Here is a 19,242-nt window from a genome sequence, read left to right as displayed (position 1 = left end):
CTTTAGAGTTGACAGGTTCCCTTCAGAGCAGGGGGCTTGTAGCCACAAGATAAGTCTATCCCAGGTACTGAATCCCATGAAGTGTAGTTGCATCCTTGAAATGCACCATCTCCACAGGTCGTAGCCATAAGGACAACGTAAGAAGAGGTGATCCCTTGTTTCATTGTAGATTTCACAAAGAATACAAGTGTCATCTTCCACAAGGCCCCAGTTTCTCAAACGAGACATAGTTGGCATTCTATCGAGACAGGCTAGCCACATCATGAAAGAGTATTTGGGGATAGAACCTGGGAACCAAACCTGTTTGTGCCATGGAACCTCCGGGGCTGGTGTTTTACAGACTTTCCAGGTGTCAGCGAAACTAAAACGGTCTTGGGGGTCTCCGTTAGAGTTTGCCCATAAGTAAACATCCTTTACATCCAACTTGAGTTCTTTTCCAGTGAGGTAACACATGAGGCTCTCAGCATTATCACTGCGTGCACCTCTGAAAATCCAACCATTTCGGGTGAGAGCCTTTGACACAGTAGCGTCCAGCGGCAGGCCGTATACTTGATGAGCATCTGGTCCTAGGAACGAGAATAGATCACCGAAAGGGGTCCATTTTTCATACCAGAAGGAACANGTTGTGATGACTGCGATTGTGATTGCGGTTGTTATTGCGATGGTCACGAGTAGGTTCAAGAGGGCCATTTTCTTCGGAGCTTTGGGGTTGTTTGTGTGAAAGGGAAAGAGAGAGAGAGAGAGAGAGAGGTATTGTTCTTCTTTTTTCTTCTTAATTAGAGAGACTGTGAGAGAGAAAGAACTGAGATTGGTGAGGATTGAGGAAGGAGAGGATGGAGTTAGGGTTTATACTTTATATATAGTTGTCGTCAAGTAGAGTTGACGTAGGAAGTGCGGTAACAAAATGTGATTATATATTTATTTTCCGTGGTTTGTAAGTATGTTTATGACTATGTGTGTTTTGTCGATAAAAATAAACGAATAAAGGAAACAATTAGAACACAAACTATGTGCATGTATACATTATATTGGTATATATGGTGCGTGCATTACGCCTCTAGGAATGAAGAAGAAATACAAATTAAAAAACATGTATTTAACATGAATACAAGATGGAAACCAGTTGACTACTATACTTTATTTAGTTGCTAGATGAACTTTTACCGCAGGAGATAATTAATCCATCTCCCCATTGGCCGACCTGAGGTAATTCAGGCGAGTTGAACGGAGAAGTAAAGGCGTCCAATCTTTTTTTAAAAAAAATTATTGGTAGCGAGAACCAAGAAACATTGATTTTCCTTTCTAATAAGGGCAAAATTATTAGACAAGCCAGCTTTAACTTGTGTATCACAAAACTCGTTCGTTCGTGTTTAATCAGCCGTTCATTACAAGTTTAAAAATATGAATTAATATATGCATGCAACATTACGTTAACTTATAGTAGAAGATTCGACGAAATGAAGTTAAATTACGCTCTTGTTGACACGAAATGGTTCTTAATCAGCTTTTGGCTCAATATAAAATTTTCTACTCTACTCAGCTGGAAGCATGGAATAGGTCGTGTGTTCGTCAAGTATTTTTTTTTTCCATCTATAACATAAACAGTTCAGTATATAAAGCAGTTTTAATGTAGTATTGACTTATGTTCTTATATAGTTTATAACAGATTTTTTTTTAAAAAAATCGACAAGATTATTATATCTTTCATAAAAATCGATCAATCATCAAAAGTAAGGACAAAACAGTAGAACAAATAGATTGATTTAAAATTAAAACTTTTTTGTTGATTCAAAGTTGACTATGTATGATATAATTAGTTTGTCAAAATTAAAAAAAAATTCCGTAACATGTGTTATATGACAAATTTAAATGTCAAAGTATAAGGTTGACGCAGAGGGCCAGGAAGTCAAATGGTCAACTCTTTTCTCGCATAAGTTTATAACACACTTCAACTTTACGTCATTAAAGTCAACATCATTCTTCTATTGGCTGTATTCTGGCCTCTACAAATTTAATTACACTGTACGTCTACATAATTTATATTTTGTGTTAATTTACATTATCACACGATGCGTAAACTCTTTTTTTATATACGAGATATGCTAAAAACGTATTCCTAGTCGGATACGAAGTATGTATAAATATTTTTAATCTATTGAAACAAACAAATGTACGCCAAAAACATTTCATAGCTTCCATTCTTCAAGTCAACCATTTAAAACTTTGCTAAAAATTTAAAACTAGTTAAACATTGAAGGCCCGTATCGATATTGGTTTTCCCCAACCTTTTTATTAAACATTTAAACCAATTTATAATTTAAAAACTGGTTTCTTAACCCAATCTCCTATACTAATAATGTAATTATATTTATAATGGCCCATTTGTTGATAATCTCTGTTAATTGACGATGCGTTATATATGATGCTGAATTTGATGGATTAAAAGTTGAAAACAAAAAACCATTAGTCTCATCTGGTTTTCCAAGCGTGAGTTAAAACCCTTGTCCTATACAGAAAATCATTATTAGATGGGACGAGAGGTATCAATACTTTTTAACTTCGTATGTCACTTTTGATTTATTTCACTAGTTATATAATTGTATTTAATTATGTTCTTTCTTTTTTGTGTGTGTTTATATGGCCTTTGTTAGCTTACATATATTAACTTTAGTTAGATTGATCGCGGTACTCATCGTCATATGGTACTTAAAAACCGTCACAAAGTTGTATAACAACTAAAAAGCATATATCAACCAAAAGAAAGAAAGAAAGAAAAGTATTTGAAAATTGTAAACCAATCTAATCTTGCTTTATAAGGCCTTCTATTTCTGAAATAAAGCAAATCTATAACTGACCCTAAACAATACGCGTAGTTTTCATGAATTTTATTTTTATGTCTTAATTAGTGTTCTATATGTACACTTAATCTTGCGGTTAATAAAAGATGTCTACATTACACATACTCAATATTGACACACACCAATTTGTCCAAATCACATGCATGAATCCGCGTTTTTCATCCAACCCACAAAACTCCCAGCTTATCATTCTATCCATAACCGAATAAAAATAAAATAAAAAAGTAAACTCTGAAGTCCAACTGTATTCTCGGAGCAAAAGCAAAGAGGAATAAATATTGGGATTCCCAGCTTGCATTCTAATTAAAGACGTTGTCACCTGCATTCACATTACGATTCGACCACACATTTTTCTTCTTCTTTTTTCTTTACAGCCGCATAAACACACATAAAATAATTACTTCTTAACTTTGTTCAAGTTAAACCCTCTTTTAAAGTAGGCTGGAACTGGATTAATCTCGTTCCCACGTTAAAATGGTCTGTAACCACGCGCCTTCGTCACGTAAATGTTTCATGCGAGTCTTTTCTCTTTTCTTTTCTTTTCTTTAAAAACTCGTTATGGGAGGATTGAAGTAACGGCGCCGTCCACTCTGGCTTCATGCCGTCAAAGCTGTCATTACCCATTCCTATTCCGCCACGTACAGCTTGTTTCACGCACTTATTTTATCACGAGTAATGCTTACCAGATTTCCTCTGTGTGCGTTGCGAAATATGTACGTATCTGTGTGGTTAGTGTGTGTTCTTTGCAAACTCCTCGATTAAGTATATTACACATTAAATATACACAGATGACTTAACATGCAGCTGTTGGCAACATTGATAAAGTTTGCACTTATTGACAAGTTTGCACTCACAAGATGATCTTGCAGTGAACGTCATACCATACTCATTTTGGCGATGGAATATACTTTCGAACAAATAAATTAAACCATATACTTAAGTTTCATTTTTTTAATAAGCATGGTTGTCATTGGTATGGATCATGCTTAAATATTTGCAAAATTCAGACTAAGCTACGCCTGTCATAAGGTACAATAATTTTGGAACTTTGAATATTAGATTAAACTGCTGTAAACAGTAAACAAATAGTAATATAATTTATCCAAATCTAGGTAAAGTGAAAGATAAGCTTAAAGTAATGGAGCTTCATAATTGGTGGAGAAGAAATCAAGAAAATTAAGAATAAAGAATGTCGTATTAGACTTTGAACCAAAAGCCCCATGCCAAAGTCACATACACACACACTTCTACATACCCAAAACACACACATACATAAAACTCTTATATATATATATATAAGCTTCTTATTTACCCATTTGCTTAAACAATTCAACATCTCTTATTCATCAAAAAAAATTCTCCCACTCTCTAAAAATTCACATCTACTCTGTTTTCTTCTTTTTGCTCTGTTCCTAGTTCCTAATATGGAGATGAATTGGACAAGGGGACCAATCATAGGTCGAGGCTCAACCGCAACCGTCTCTATAGCAATCTCAAACTCCGGTGAGATCTTTGCTGTCAAATCCGCAGAGTTGTCTTCCTCAACGTTCTTGCAGAAAGAGGAATCGATCTTGTCCACATTGAGCTCTCCTCACATAGTCAAGTACATAGGCTCTGGTTTGACGCGTGAGAACGATCGATTGGTTTACAATATCCTGATGGAATACGTTTCTGGCGGGAGTCTTCACGATCTAATCAAAAAATCCGGCGGGAAGTTGCCGGAGCCGGCGATAAGATCATACACACGACAAATTCTCAACGGTCTGATGTATATTCACGAGAGAGGGATTGTTCACTGCGACTTGAAGAGCCAGAACTTGCTGGTCGAGGAGAACGGCGTTTTGAAAATCGCTGATATGGGCTGTGCTAAAACGGTTGGCGAGTCGGAGTTTTCCGGCACACCGGCGTTTATGGCGCCTGAAGTTGCTCGTGGTGAAGAACAGAGGTTTCCGGCTGACGTGTGGGCTTTGGGATGTACGGTGATGGAGATGATGACTGGATCAAGCCCATGGCCGGAGCTAAACGACGTCGTTGCTGCAATGTATAAGATTGGATTCTCTGGTGAGTCGCCGGAGATTCCCGTGTGTGTATCGGAGAAAGCTAAAGACTTTCTGATGAGTTGTTTCAAGAAAGATACAAAACAGAGATGGACAGTGCACGAATTGCTTAAACATCCTTTTCTTGACAACGACGATGATAAAGAATCTCAATCTAGTGAGTGTCTGTGTCTGAATAAGACTTCATCTCCGAGCACTGTGTTGGATAAACATTTTTGGGATTCATGTGAAGTCTCGAAGTGTCATTTAATTTCGATGGATCATGACAACCCTTTTGCTGGTTACTCGGAGTCTTGTGATTCACCGGCTGATCGGATCGAGAAACTTGCCGGAGATGATAATTCAAGTTTACCTGATTGGGATACGGAAGACGACGGCGGGTGGTACAAAGTGAGAGGCGATGAACATGAAGAAACCGAGGAACGCAACGGGGACCAGGACGTGATTTGCGTTGAAGCAACGTCGTCGACTGAAGAAGTTGGGGATTGGAATTCGAATCAAGACAGCTTGTTCTTGGAATATTCCTCTGACGACATCATTAATAATTTCTACTCTAATGTTGCTATTCAAGGAAATTTTATTGCTTTTTATTATTTTTGTCTTGAAGATAAAATAAAGAATGTGTTTCGCACTACTACTACTAATGAGAATAAAAAAAACATTTGTTTTTCAAACTGGTAGCTCGTTTTTTTTGTAAGTCATATTAACCAAGTCTGATGAACATTGAACCATGTCCATGTGTTTACAATGAAAGAATCTACAACAAACATATGTCATAATAGACGTTAAGGTTATGCACTAGTACTAACGATTTTTTATTTTCTAGAGACTATTGTACGTACACGACTCTACAAAGGCAAGGTAATTCAAAGCCGTACATCTTTACAAAGGTTGGAAATGGAATAGATGAGATTTGACTATAGATGAAGTCAATCTAGATTTGGTCCAAAATTAAACGTACGTATCTACAGACTACAGACGACGTCTATAGTTCCGTACAACTTTTTGGGTGTTCACCACCTAATAAAACCGCATAGGTACCCTGTTATGTGAACGCAGGCGACTCTTTCTTTGAGGTTTATGATCAAAGTCGGAGTTTACATAATTGAAGTAAATAAAGCGGACTAATCCTTTTAGTCAACTTCCACCGTCTAAAATCTATTAACACATAGACACCGACACTGACAATTTCGTTGGTCTTGATATTTGATAGTTCTACTGCACTACCATCATTTGAACATTCTTCCTTTGACACCAATTACCTAACAAAACAAATGATTAAAAAAAAAAAATCAATATCGCACAATTTATTCGGTACCGTTTGCGGAAATTTGTTGTACCATTAATTATATATTTTCCGTACTTAGCCAAAGAACAAACAATATATGAATTTAAGAACACCACTGATCAGTACTAGTATAATTAAAATCTCTGGACGACAAAAGCTCTCACTTTCACTTAGAAAAAATGTTTGTGTATAGTACAAGTACTTTTCTTTTAAAATTGATATAAAAATTATTTTATGGTTAATTATTTGTTTCCTTTTTAAATCATTAAAACATTGATCTTATCTGTTGTAAGCTAATTTACAAAACAAAAATGAAACAATAATAGTATTTTTTTTATTTTTTTGTTCAAACAATCATAGTATTACAAAACCATTTTCTCGTACCATATCATTTGCCACTATCTTTAGTACATGCCATAACCGCATTAACATATAGTTTACCTACAAAACGAAAAACTAATCACAGGTAGAAGATGATCGTTGTGAAGGGTTGATGCTGGTGATTGATGACTCAATGCTGATGTCGTGATGACTTTATCAAACGCAGGACATATATACCAAAGAGTATTTGTCATCTCATTTTTTTCTTTTCTATTTGAGTAGTTAGTATTGGTTTGTAATAGTGGTAAGTGGCGAATGCCCAAAAGTAAAACAATCTGACTAATTTTCCAACAATTACGGTAAGAACAATCAGCCGGTTGAAAACCCACTGCAAACAAATTCCTTGGTGAAACTGTACCTACTATAAGTTTTCTTTCTAGCTGTTCATTTACCTTACCAATAAAATTATGATAACATTATCCAATCCAAATACAATGATTTCAGTAGTTCCCAAATATACATCAAAACTTGAAGTCATATATATACGACGTATTGTCTTGTGAACTATTACATCACATGTTACTAAATCATTATTTCAGATAAATTTATTAGAGATGAAAAGAGTTGACTAGAGAAAAATGATGGGAAAGAGTTATTGTTGGCAAACGCAGTCAATAACAATATCATATATGAACCTTTTATTTTGTCATCTTTTGTTCTGATCATCTTTCATGTCTTCCATTAGATGGCTGGAGAGTAGGTGACACCAACTCTCTCTGATTCATTTCTTTTTAAAGTATATATCTATTTAAAATTAATGTTGTTTTACTCTGGATAAGAAAACAAAATTCATCACATAATCCTAATATTACATTTGATAAGAACATCTTAAAATTTTTATAAAAAAATTATTATAAAAATCTTATAATGATGCTTATATAGAAGGAAATCTATACTCAACATTTAGTTTCTAGAATATTTTCAAACATCACTAATTAATATAATGCACAATACTGGAAATAATATGGTCAAAAAAATTATTAGTATTAAATAATAGTTAAATCATTGGCCAAAACCATAATTTTTGAAAGAAATATAATTTTTGATGTGCAAATAGTTCAATTCCATGTAATAACACAACCACATAGAGATTTTAACATGTTGGTGGTTTAATCGGGGTTTTAGTTTTGCGTTACTAATTAGGTTTTAAAAGAATAATCATTGTAAGCCAAAACCAAATCTAGTATTGTTTGATAGAGTTTTAATTTTAGCTTTGAATTATTTTTTTTTCTAAAGAAGTTACATTTACTACAATTCTTTTTTTCTTCTAAAGAAGGCATCTTATCGGTCTCAAGCCGACGGGTACTACCTCCTAATAATATTGGGACAAAAAAGGTACGATTTTTGATGCCACCATCGGTTGCTCATGCAGGATGACAGTTGGGACAAAGATGTCTCCGAGATTGTATTGAATATGTAATCTGTAATGTCCATCCTAACAAACTAATAGTGAGACGGAAAAACAGACTAGAGGTAAAAGAAGTTGAAGGGACGTAATTGGTCAGAGCTGATAAGTCAGCTGAAGGATTCTTAGAAGGCAGCAAGTTTCAGATAGAACACATGGTGATTCGCTTGCTAGCGATTGGTAAACTCCTAATTTTTAGAATGGTAAAAGAGGTGAATGGTAAGTGTGTAAAAGTCGAATGAGAAGACGAGAACATTGGAACGGTATGAGTAATAAATAGTTTGTCGTTTTAGATGATGGATTAGGAAAGTAGGTGTATTATATTTATATACCCTTATCCATTCCAATATTAAACTCATTTATTATCAGTGTTTTTATTTAATTTTGTCATCATCAGTTTGAAATTTATGAACTGGTAGAAATTAATTTTATTTTATTTTTGTTATTGTTTCTAGTGGCTCTTATGTACTACTACGAGTCTATGTAATGTATGTATGTCATATATTATATGAAAGTATAGAATAACTTGTATTTAAGTACATTATTTCACTCTTTGTATTTGGTACGTGTACCTTCATTATTTTATTTTATAAAAGCAAGCTAGAGATGTCGAGTGAAGCCCAGGCCCATTATATCTGTTAATGAAGTTTATAAATCCAACTCAAAAGCCCCTTTAATATAATTGAAACGACGTCGTAGATAGAGTGGGTTAGTGTTGTTGACTTAGTGGACGGAAGGGACAACCTTTTGAAATAGCAATCGAAGAGAGCTTTCCTTGGCAGTGAGTGAGTATTGATGATAGCAATGGAGGCTACGGCGGCGCCATTCTCGTCAGTTATCTCTTCCAGACAAAACCTTTCATCCTCCCCTTCTTCGTCGATTCGTGTTTCTTCTCCGACTTCTTTGTTCCTCTCCCGGAAGAATCCTGGCAAATTCAAATATCCGAGAAGCCTCTCCGTCCGTGCATCTTCTACCTCCGACTCTGGTATTTTATATTGTTTATTCCTGTTATACTTCATTCGTTTTTGTTTCCTCTCTGAAGCTTCTTATTTGTCTCTGTGATGAGTAGTTGTGACTTTGCTTGACTACGGAGCTGGGAATGTTCGGAGCATCCGCAATGCTCTTCGCCATCTCGGGTTCACCATCAAAGACGTAGGAATCTAATTTTGATATTGTTTCTCATTTTCATCCCTGGGAACTCTAGTCAGTGTTGGGAAATGTAGTGATCTTGTAAGCGTCGTTAGGCAAAGACTGATATCAACTTTGTAATGTTAAGGTTCAAACGCCAGGTGACATTCTGAATGCTGATCGACTTATATTTCCTGGCGTTGGAGCTTTTTCACCCGCCATGGATGTGCTTAACAAAACCGGGTACGTGTATTACTAAGCTCTGTGGATTTCGCTGTTCCTTGATTGTATATCAATTACCACGAAGTATCTTTTGTTAAGTAGCTCAAGGTCTGAGGTCTTCTTATGTAACAAATCTGTAACCACATCTCATGCTTGAATCGTTTAAAATGCTTTGTATTCTGAGGTCTTCATAAAGCTTATAGTTGATATGTTTTGTCTTGTTCTTTATATACGATTTTCGGTTCATTGATGCTTCAGGATGGCTGAAGCATTGTGCACATATATTGAGAATGACCGTCCATTTCTAGGCATATGTCTTGGGCTACAACTACTTTTCGAGTCTAGTGAGGAGAATGGACCAGGTTTACCTCCATTGCTCCACTTCATATTATATTCTACAATCTATCCGTCAATACATTCAACATGATCTACTTTATGGTATCATGTACTTTCTACTTAAGCATCTGTATATTTGTGTTAGTCAAAGGTCTTGGTTTGATACCGGGAATTGTTGGACGCTTTGATTCTTCTGCTGGTATAAGAGTACCCCACATTGGCTGGAATGCTTTGCAAGTGGGCAAGGATTCTGAAATTTTGGATGATGTGGGAAATCGTCATGTATATTTTGTTCATTCGTACCGCGCCATTCCGGTATGGATAACAATTTTGTCTTTTTTATTTCTTCTGTCATTTTCATTTACGGACCTTTGTCTTGCACTTCTTTTACGTGTATTCTGAAACTTCAGTTCTGTAATTGTTGTAGTCAAATGAAAACAAGGAATGGATTTCGTCTACGTGCAACTATGGTGATTCCTTTATATCTTCCATTAGAAGGGGAAATGTGCATGCAGTCCAATTCCATCCCGAGAAGAGCGGGGGTATGAAATTTTCGTCTAGTTTACTTCATCTCTTATTCAGAGTCTATTTTCATATGTAGTCTTGTGCTAATTCTGAATCTGGTAATTTCAGAGGTGGGGCTTTCTGTTTTAAATAGGTTCTTGCATCCAAATTTACCAGCGACACAGGTAGCTTTCACTCTAACCTTACATGTACAAAGTTCCTAATTTTTTGGTGTCTAATGAAAACCACATTTCACTTGAAGACAGAAGCCAATGGAAGGGAAGGCTTCAAAACTTGCAAAGAGGGTAATAAGCTTTTAATATTATTACCGGATGTCTGTCTACTCCACAATTGCTCTTAACTATTATGATAGGCAGTTTTTCTAACTATTCTTTTTTCTTTAGGTGATTGCTTGTCTTGATGTCAGGAGTAATGATAAAGGAGATCTTGTAGTAACTAAAGGGGACCAATATGATGTGAGAGAGCAATCTAATGAAAACGAGGTCTGTGAAAATTGTTGTTTCAATGTCTTATTTTGAGCTGTGTTCTACTGTTCTTTGTGAAAAAATGATTCACTGTTGGTATCTGGATGTACTCGATAGGTCCATATCTTACCTGAGAGTTTTCGATTTCACTAGTTATTCTCATCGGAAACAATAAGCTCTGGATTTATAAACTTTTCTTGCGCAGGTTCGAAACCTTGGCAAACCTGTCGATTTAGCAGGGCAGTATTACAAAGATGGTGCAGATGAGGTATGCTTTAACAGTACTGTATATGTTCGTGTCGCAATAACTGGTTAATAGCTCCAAGACTCTTAATTGAGATTTAATTTGGCACTTAAACATGCTGCTTGTGGTTTGTAGATTAGCTTTTTAAACATAACTGGATTCCGCGACTTTCCGCTAGGGGATTTGCCAATGATACAGGTACCTAGTTTTTTTTCTCTCGTCAGGATTGAAGTATTACTTCTGCACCGTTTTCTCTCTATCTCCGATTTAGATCACTTCCATGCTTTATAGGTGTTGAGGCACACATCAAAGAATGTCTTTGTACCACTAACTGTTGGAGGTGGTATTAGAGATTTTACAGATGCTAGCGGCAGGGACATGATAAACTTTTCAGCTTGTTTCTTGTGAACATTTTTATGCAGGGATTATGCTCGTTCTTTCTTTTTTTATTTTCCTGCAAGGATGTTGCCATTTCTATCCTCTACTCAATATAATATCAAGTTACAATGGCTCAGGTACTATTCAAGCTTGGAAGTTGCTGCTGAGTATTTCAGATCCGGTGCTGATAAGATCTCCATAGGAAGTGACGCTGTTTACGCTGCAGAGGAGTTTGTGAAATCAGGAGTAAGCTTGTACTTGCCTGTCTAATTTATCGAAGTTGTTGTTCATGATAGTATCTATAACTGACTAGACATTTAATCCCCTTTTCCTGTTTTCTTGTAGGTGAAAACGGGGAAGAGCAGTTTAGAACAGATATCCAGAGTTTATGGAAATCAGGTAATTGTTACCCAGTCCAGAACAATTTGCTTTCTTTTTACTTAAACCCCAGCTTGCAAAAAATAAAGGGTGCTAGTTGCTTTAAGAAGGATATCAATATCTTAGTTACAGATGGAGTAAACAGTGAATATATTTTTGACTTTTTTTTATATCCTCTAATTGTGTGAAGTCGGCAGCAGCTTTTCACTTAATCATACTTGACAGGGTTTTTGTTTTCACAGGCCGTGGTTGTAAGTATAGATCCTCGTCGAGTTTATGTGAACCATCCTGATGATGTGCCATACAAAGTCATCAGAGTGACTAACCCAGGTATGCTGGTGTTATCACCTCTAAACGAATATGATATAGGCTGGTTCATTTATATCATGCACTAGTTTGCGCGATCATACATTAAGTGTCCAAGGCAAATATTCTTATTGCTATGTTAACCAAAACTCTAGTTTCCTGAAGGACATGATATGCCGATATGGTTCATCTTGCATCAATCTTATTTGAGCTTTTAGTCGTTTCCTTGAACTATACTAAGAACGCAGTCACATTGAATATAGTTTTTCCATATATTTGCATACAAATGGAATAACCTGGATTTAATCTTTTTGGTATTAGGCCCTAATGGGGAAGAATATGCCTGGTATCAGTGCACGGTAAAATTCCTGCCACCCTTTGCACTTTATTATTGATTTGTCTCATTTCTTGACTACTGGTTCTCAACTAAAAGGTCAGTGGAGGACGAGAAGGTCGGCCTATTGGAGCGTATGAGCTTGCTAAAGCGGTTGAGGAATTAGGTGCTGGTGAAATTCTATTGAACTGCATAGACTGTGATGGTAAGTACACTCAAAAAGTCCTTCGAAACTTTTAATTGGTTTCATATCTGAATATTTCAAGCACCATTACACGCGACACCATGGAAATCAAAAGCACACACAATCACTTATTAGCCTTGTTGTTTCAGGAGTTAAGATCATTATATGCTAAAATTCACTTCTCTGCGCGTTTCAGGTCAAGGAAAAGGATTTGACATAGACTTAGTTAAGCTCATCTCAGATTCAGTAGGCATACCGGTGATCGCAAGCAGTGGAGCAGGCACTCCCGGACACTTTTCCGAGGTGTTTGAGAAGACAAACGCATCTGCTGCGCTTGCTGCCGGCATTTTCCACCGGAAAGAGGTAACCTATTTTACTCTTGTTAAAACCCTTGGCTAAATCTTACACCTCGTCTGGTAACACTATTATACTACCGTTTGTATGAAGGTACCAATCCAAGCTGTGAAAGAGCACTTACAAGAGGAGGGCATAGAAGTCAGGATCTGAGAATTTTTGGTCTACGTGTTACCATTATTCATGTCACATTCAACAGGAAGTTCAAATCTCTACCTTCAATAAGCCCAATAAGTCGGAACCATCGGAGCTCTAGCAGACCTGAGTGATTTCTCTTATAACTGATTTCTTTTTGTCGAGACCATGATAATTTATTTTCAAGATAATATATGAATTTTATGTTTATTTCCTTGACAGTAAGAAAGCATACAAGTTTTCGAAAATATATACTTTTCAGTTCTCTCGTGTAAAATGTTCATTTCTATTAGTAAAGGAAAGAAAGCATACAAAAATTTCTCTCGTCTAGAAAAAATGAAGAAATCCATTGGTATGTTTCGAGTCATAAAAAGATCATTCAAGTCGAAGAAAAGGGTATTTTATTTGATTTTATTCAATCAAAATTAACATATGTGTATCAAACTCTGTAACAAGTAAGAACATAGACACTGAGGCCTTTTCTCCCCTATCCGGCAATACCCAGGAACTGTAAAGAAACTTAAAAGAGAAAAATTGTTGTTAACCCCCAAACGTTTTAAAGACACTGCAGGTCTATAACTGGCAAAAAGCCAGACACTTTCTGGCTCCTCAGAACCGACTTTTTTCATATGTCAAGAAGAAGCCTTTGTGGATCCTCCACAACATCCTTGACACGGCGCAGGAAGTATACAGCCTCTCTCCCATCAATCAGCCTGTGATCATAAGTAAGTGCGACGTACATCATTGGTCTTGGCACTACGGTTCCACCTACCACCATTGGACGTGACACAATCGAGTGCATACCAAGAATAGCAGACTGCAAAACCGCAAGTTGCTTTTAGTTAAATAAACTTGTTCCTGATAGAGACCCGGTGAGAGAGGAACTGAGTTAAACCTGAGGAGGGTTAATGATTGGAGTGCTTATGAGACTTCCATAGACACCACCATTTGAAACGGTGAATGATCCTCCAGCCATCTCATCTATTGATATGGTTCCTTCATTTGCCTTCTTGGCAAGCGTGTTTATCGTTTTCTCTATCTCGGCAAAGTTCATTTTATCAGCACCCCTTATGACTGGTACTACAAGTCCCTGGAAAAGAGACCACAGGAAGAAAACTTCAGCCTCACATACATGATTGCAATAAGGATGCAATTTAGCACAAACCAATGATACCTAGAGAATGTGACCTAACCTTAGAGGTACCAACAGCGATACTGATATCAACATAGTCTCTGTATATGATATCATCCCCGTCGATAACTGCATTTACAACTGGTTGATGCTGGAGGGCGCTAACAGCAGCCTGAGACAGATAACAAAGAATTTGCATTATTTGTTATTGTTACTATTTGACTCTGGCATTGTATAATTAATATCGGGAAAACGTTAGTAATGCATACTTTAATGAATCCAGACATAAGCCCCAACTTTACTCCATGCTTTTCATAAAACGCATCCTTGTATTGGGATCGGAGCTTCATCAAATTTGTCCTACACGAAGAAAGGAGCTCCATAGTTAGCAAACAGCATCAAACTGACTAGTGTAATTCAGAGCATCAAAAGTACTCGCACAACTGATATAGATATATCAACATGAGGGTCTTAGCTGTTACTCACATATCAACTTCATTGAAAGTTGTTAGCAATGCGAAAGTATTTTGAGAGTCTTTCAATCTAGTTGCAACCCGTTTCCGAAGTCTTGTCATTGGAACCTGCAGTGTTGTTAAATGTCATTCACCAATCTTGTTACTGTAAAACTTTTAATTACAGAACATATCCAACTTTATATTAGCCTCTGAACACAATCATTTAAAGAATGGAAGACAGAAGTAAAATAAAATGGGAGATTTTTGCATACCCGTCTTTCTCTTTCCTTAGGAGGAAGCTGCGGTTCTTTAGCAGACTGTTTAGGTGGTGGTGGCGAGGACGGTGCTTTGGGTTTATCTGCTACAGGAGCAGTTTCCACTTTGGGCTTTTCCTTATCTTCAGCAGGAGGAGAAGGTTTAGGCTCAGAGGTCTCTGGTACCTTCTGAGAGGGGGCAGAATGAGATACAGCCTCAGACTTTGAAATAATGGCGACCTTGGTTCCTGGTTCTACAGTATCTCCTTCCTTGACTAGAAACTGCATTAAAAGACCAAATCAAACAAGTTTACTAAATGTAACTAACCATAGACACCAGAAAGAGGACAGCAATAACGAATGAACATAATACACAACACAAATAGAAAACATGCTTACCTCTTGAATCACACCACTTGCGGGGCTAGCAATATCTATTGTCACCTAATGCAGAAAGAAGTATCAATAATAGTATTTGAAAAATTTAACCCATAATCTACAAAATGTCTTTAGAGAGAGCGAGAAAAATAAAAATATTGATACCTTATCAGTTTCAATTTGTGCAATAGCCTCATCAGCCTCGACTCTCTCACCAGGTTCTGAAAGTTCAACATCAGATGAGCCAACCAAAGAACTTTTAGATATATATTTACACATCAGAAAGAACCAGAAAAGACAATGCAAACGAGAAACTTACTCTTCAGAAAGTTTGCTAAGGTGCCATCGGTGATAGATTCCCCCATATGAGGCACAACAGCTTCCACGGTATCTCCTTCAGTAACATTAACAAGAAAGCGTGTAAAAAAACCCTACAAATCCAATGAAAGCTACACTAACAGGATCTTTAAGACAAAAGTTTCATAAGAATATATATCAGAACAACTGTGAGCTCCTGAATTTCTTCTACGCAATCATAGGTTCCAAATATGGAAAATCTAGTACCTCCCAAATATGGCAGACCTAGTACCTAAAGTGAAAGAGAGAAAGAGCTCAGGTAGAACATTCATACCACTTTCAGATGAAAAAGGCTTGACCCATCTTTGCAGGGTAGAGGAACCTGAGCTCGCTAACCTCGAGAAGCTTGAGTTCCCTGCTAGTGGGATGCAAACAAAAAAACTAATAAATCTTAAGAAACCCCAAAGTCACATTAAAAAGTTGTACTATGAAATACCTGAGAAAGCAAGGTTATGAAAGCTATGAGCATGAGTTCCACGATGCAGTAATGTCTGTTCAGATTCTCACATATAATTCAAATGAAACTTTATTAGATTATTCATAAAATACAGCTTTAGATTAAAGTTTTAAGGTACTTAAAAGATGTCAGAATACATAGAAATCTGATCATACGATTCAAGATCACATAAAACCGACTTTAGTAATAAGTTTGATCATAAATTTCAAAACCATATAATATCAACTCAATTGGGATCAGAAAATATGGAAAAACAAAACGTACCCCTGTGTCTGAACCTGTTAGCAAGCTTGGAGAAGATGCCGCAACACGAGAAGAAGATTGCAGTGATTTTCCGAATAACTGATACAATATAGAGAGAGATAAAAAGTTGTCACATTTGGATAGAACCGATCAATATTACCACCAAACGAGATAATGAAAAAAAAAAATAGAGCACTAACCGAAGGAGAAGAGCCTTTAGTGGCAGCTCTCCTTATAACAGAACGCAACATCATTGGTACCAAATCTCTGTTTTTCAACAACCCAAGTCGGAAAAAATCATCAGCAAATGAAAAAATTACAAAAAGTATGGATTTTTAATCCTCATCTATAGTTTGTCACCTAAATGAAGAACCTTTACAAACAAAAAAAACCGAACTCAGATTCATTTTTTTTTCCCCTGATTTGGAGGAATATGAATCGCTACAGAAAACAAAATAAATAAATTAAGAAAGAGTCAGACAAAATCTAACCTTAAGGCTGGGGAAACCCAGAACGATGAATCAAAACGTTAGGGTTTGGATTTGGAGAATCGAGAAGATCGGGAAACGCATATGACTTTTGAGCAAGTCACCGGAATATGGCAAAAGTTCGTAAAAGGCTTTGTACTGTGATAGACACGTGTCCAGCTATCATTCGTTTAATTTTTAATTTTATTTTATTGGCACAATTTTCTGAATGTATGGAACCTATGAAGTATGAACTATGAAGTAAGTAAGTTGTACAATTTTGACTAAAGAAAAATGTGCAGTTGATTTGGTTACCGGTTTGGAATTGGTCTATGCCATCTAGAATAAAAACATGTAGACAGTGCAACCGTCGGCGTAGACGGACAAAATTAAAAGAGACAACGAAGCCATATGATCTAATCTTTTATTGAATAGTTTTGTGTTCCTAATACACACACACAAGTACAGCTATTGCTTCACCATAATCATGGCATAAGACAAAATGAACAAAAGAAACAAAATCCATAAAGAAAATGAAGAAGAAAAGCTCAAAACTTGGATATGTTAAGCACGAAGGCAGAGAATACGCCTCAGTGCAATGACTCTGAAGATGCGCTCGTGAGGTCTGCATTTTCTGTGTGCAAAGGACTCCAGACCTTCAGAGAGATGAAAAAATCATACAGAAACAAGAAAGGAGGGCAAAAAGCACCCTTCTCATCTCAGTTCACAAGATACATACATACATACATACATACATATATAGAGAGGGTGTTGAGCAGTTTGGGATGTGTGTCTATACTACAAAGTGTCAAAAGCCGATTTGTCTCTGTACTCTTCTTCCTTAATGTGTTTCTTTAGTTATTTTTATTCAGAAAGATGCAGCCAAGAGAGCATTTGGGCCTTCTCCACACCTCCGATGAACATCCTTCATCCGATCCGCTGATCTACAAATCCCACTGCAGCTCCAATCGAACGAGGCAACACAGATGTTGCCTGCCTGAGCCTTCCACTCACAATCTGCAGTTTCTCATTTGATCAACATCTGAGTTGATCAAACTTTCATACTTGGAAATAGTTAAGGGAACTTGAAATTATTACCTGTTGTGCCACAACATAGCCTACGGTCATCTACATGCTCCACATCCAATCCAAGAAACCATGATCCTAAAGAGACATCCTCATTCACGTACTTGTGAAGTACGTTTCTGTATACACAAATTTGTCCTTGGTTAACACACAGTCAACGTATGAGCATATACACATAAAGCAAATTAGCTTGTGGGGAAGAACTCACTGGTTTATCGATATGTAAGACGCTAATTCCCTTGAAATTGCATAGAGCTGACCCGTGGCATGGCGGAAGTATTTGTTACCCTCTTCTCCAAATTTCCAGTACTCGGGTTCATGATATCTCACTCCTCTAACAATGGAAACAATGGAAATTGCAGAGAGAAGTGAAAGTGAGACAAAAATTGGAAATGAGAAGTGGTCTCTTAAAAGGTGAATAAAACTTACTTCTGAGCAAGAACGGGTCCAGATTTCATGCAACCAATATAGACTCGGGGCTTCATCCGGTATCTCGCTAATTCTGCTCCGAGCGTGGCTGCAGAAATATTTGTAACAGAAGTGAGCAAAGGCGCAAACTTGAGATGACGAGAAAACATAACAGTTCAGACAGAGTAAGAAGGTTTATATTCACCTATATTTACATGCACATCATCATCGACTTTCACATAGAAGTCTGCATCCCACAATGCAAAAGCAGTGGTAAAGTAAGTTTTAGTCTTTGCTGACAGCTCGAGATAACCTTCAACATGGTCCTGCCAAACAAACTTAAGACTTTACAAAAGGAAAGCCGGGATATAGGTAATATTATGACTGCCCTGAACCTGTCCACAACAAGTATAATTCCATAAGAAACATGACCAGCAAAAGTCTTACCAGCCTCAAGAAGTCTCCATGTTTACTTTCTTCAGCTTGAATCGCTCTATCAAGAATTCCACCCGGAGTGGCACTGCTCACAAGAAACACTCGATCAGGAAATATATATATATATCTATATATATATATACACATGAATCAACCACGGAAATAATTATTAGTGTCACTCTAAGGTAGGAGTTTTACCTATGGCCTATTACAAACCGCATCACGATCCCTTTCTCTTCCTCGAGCTTCTTTCTATCCTCACCTAAAGAAGACCCATGTTCAGTCACAAACAATATACTTACGGCTGAAACAACCACTGCCAAGATGAACATACCGGGAGGCATCCAAGTTGCACGAACTGAATCCCTACGCTTCCTGCTGCTAAAAGCAGTATTGACCCCAACAACCATCAGATACTTTCTTTTGGTAACAGTTTCAGGGAGCTTGAAATCATCAGAAACGGGTGAACCATTCACGATGGATTCTTGTGCGGCTCTTGCAGCTGCCAATTCTGTTTCTAGATTTGAAATCGTTTTATCAAGCGTTCTGCATAACACCATACAAGCAAAAACCAAAAAGCTTAACGCGAAATC

At 36.9% G+C, this 19,242-nt stretch overlaps 4 protein-coding genes across 6 annotated transcripts in view; 2 read left to right on the top strand and 2 right to left on the bottom strand.

The window, feature by feature from the left end:
* Window positions 4,087-5,596, top strand: LOC104720099 (mitogen-activated protein kinase kinase kinase ANP1-like). Its single transcript, XM_010438067.2, has one exon. The coding sequence runs from the start codon at window positions 4,283-4,285 to the stop codon at window positions 5,594-5,596; it is 1,314 nt and encodes a 437-aa protein (XP_010436369.1). The 5' UTR covers window positions 4,087-4,282.
* Window positions 8,734-13,254, top strand: LOC104717543 (imidazole glycerol phosphate synthase hisHF, chloroplastic). Of its 2 annotated transcripts, none has more exons than XM_010435127.2 (19): window positions 8,734-8,974; window positions 9,059-9,141; window positions 9,266-9,360; window positions 9,598-9,701; window positions 9,821-9,990; window positions 10,103-10,217; window positions 10,309-10,364; window positions 10,446-10,484; window positions 10,584-10,682; window positions 10,870-10,932; window positions 11,044-11,106; window positions 11,200-11,286; window positions 11,428-11,532; window positions 11,632-11,685; window positions 11,907-11,994; window positions 12,292-12,329; window positions 12,404-12,509; window positions 12,685-12,851; window positions 12,936-13,254. In XM_010435127.2, exons 1-19 carry the CDS (start codon window positions 8,785-8,787, stop codon window positions 12,993-12,995), a joined length of 1,782 nt encoding a protein of 593 aa, XP_010433429.1. In that variant the 5' UTR covers window positions 8,734-8,784; the 3' UTR covers window positions 12,996-13,254. The 2 variants fall into 2 exon arrangements, with proteins under 2 accessions (XP_010433429.1, XP_010433428.1); XM_010435126.2 differs by having other exon boundaries at window positions 8,735-8,974; window positions 11,200-11,282; window positions 11,424-11,532.
* Window positions 13,362-16,911, bottom strand: LOC104717542 (dihydrolipoyllysine-residue succinyltransferase component of 2-oxoglutarate dehydrogenase complex 2, mitochondrial). Of its 2 annotated transcripts, none has more exons than XM_010435124.2 (14): window positions 16,745-16,911; window positions 16,454-16,520; window positions 16,275-16,352; window positions 15,990-16,044; window positions 15,828-15,911; window positions 15,516-15,590; window positions 15,362-15,417; window positions 15,218-15,262; window positions 14,837-15,100; window positions 14,596-14,690; window positions 14,379-14,469; window positions 14,171-14,281; window positions 13,873-14,067; window positions 13,362-13,794 (listed from the first exon to the last, which is right to left on the bottom strand). In XM_010435124.2, the coding sequence occupies exons 2-14, from the start codon at window positions 16,505-16,507 to the stop codon at window positions 13,603-13,605; spliced, it is 1,395 nt and encodes a 464-aa protein (XP_010433426.1). In that variant the 5' UTR covers window positions 16,508-16,520; window positions 16,745-16,911; the 3' UTR covers window positions 13,362-13,602. The 2 variants fall into 2 exon arrangements, with proteins under 2 accessions (XP_010433426.1, XP_010433427.1); XM_010435125.2 differs by having other exon boundaries at window positions 15,828-15,908.
* The window catches only part of LOC104717541 (probable beta-1,3-galactosyltransferase 4), a 5,215-nt gene continuing 3,098 nt past the window's right edge, over window positions 17,126-19,242 (bottom strand). Inside the window, exons 6-11 of the mRNA XM_010435122.2 lie at window positions 18,662-18,734; window positions 18,420-18,540; window positions 18,236-18,323; window positions 18,015-18,140; window positions 17,819-17,925; window positions 17,126-17,737 (exon numbers count right to left, since the gene is read on the bottom strand). Coding sequence (XP_010433424.1) covers window positions 17,589-17,737; window positions 17,819-17,925; window positions 18,015-18,140; window positions 18,236-18,323; window positions 18,420-18,540; window positions 18,662-18,734 — 664 coding nt within the window. The 3' untranslated portion in view covers window positions 17,126-17,588. The remainder of the gene's footprint in view (window positions 17,738-17,818; window positions 17,926-18,014; window positions 18,141-18,235; window positions 18,324-18,419; window positions 18,541-18,661; window positions 18,735-19,242) is intronic.

Source organism: Camelina sativa, chromosome 10 (genome assembly GCF_000633955.1).
Source record: "Camelina sativa cultivar DH55 chromosome 10, Cs, whole genome shotgun sequence".
Classification (NCBI taxonomy): domain Eukaryota; kingdom Viridiplantae; phylum Streptophyta; class Magnoliopsida; order Brassicales; family Brassicaceae; genus Camelina; species Camelina sativa.
This window is presented reverse-complemented; position numbering and strand designations above follow the sequence as displayed.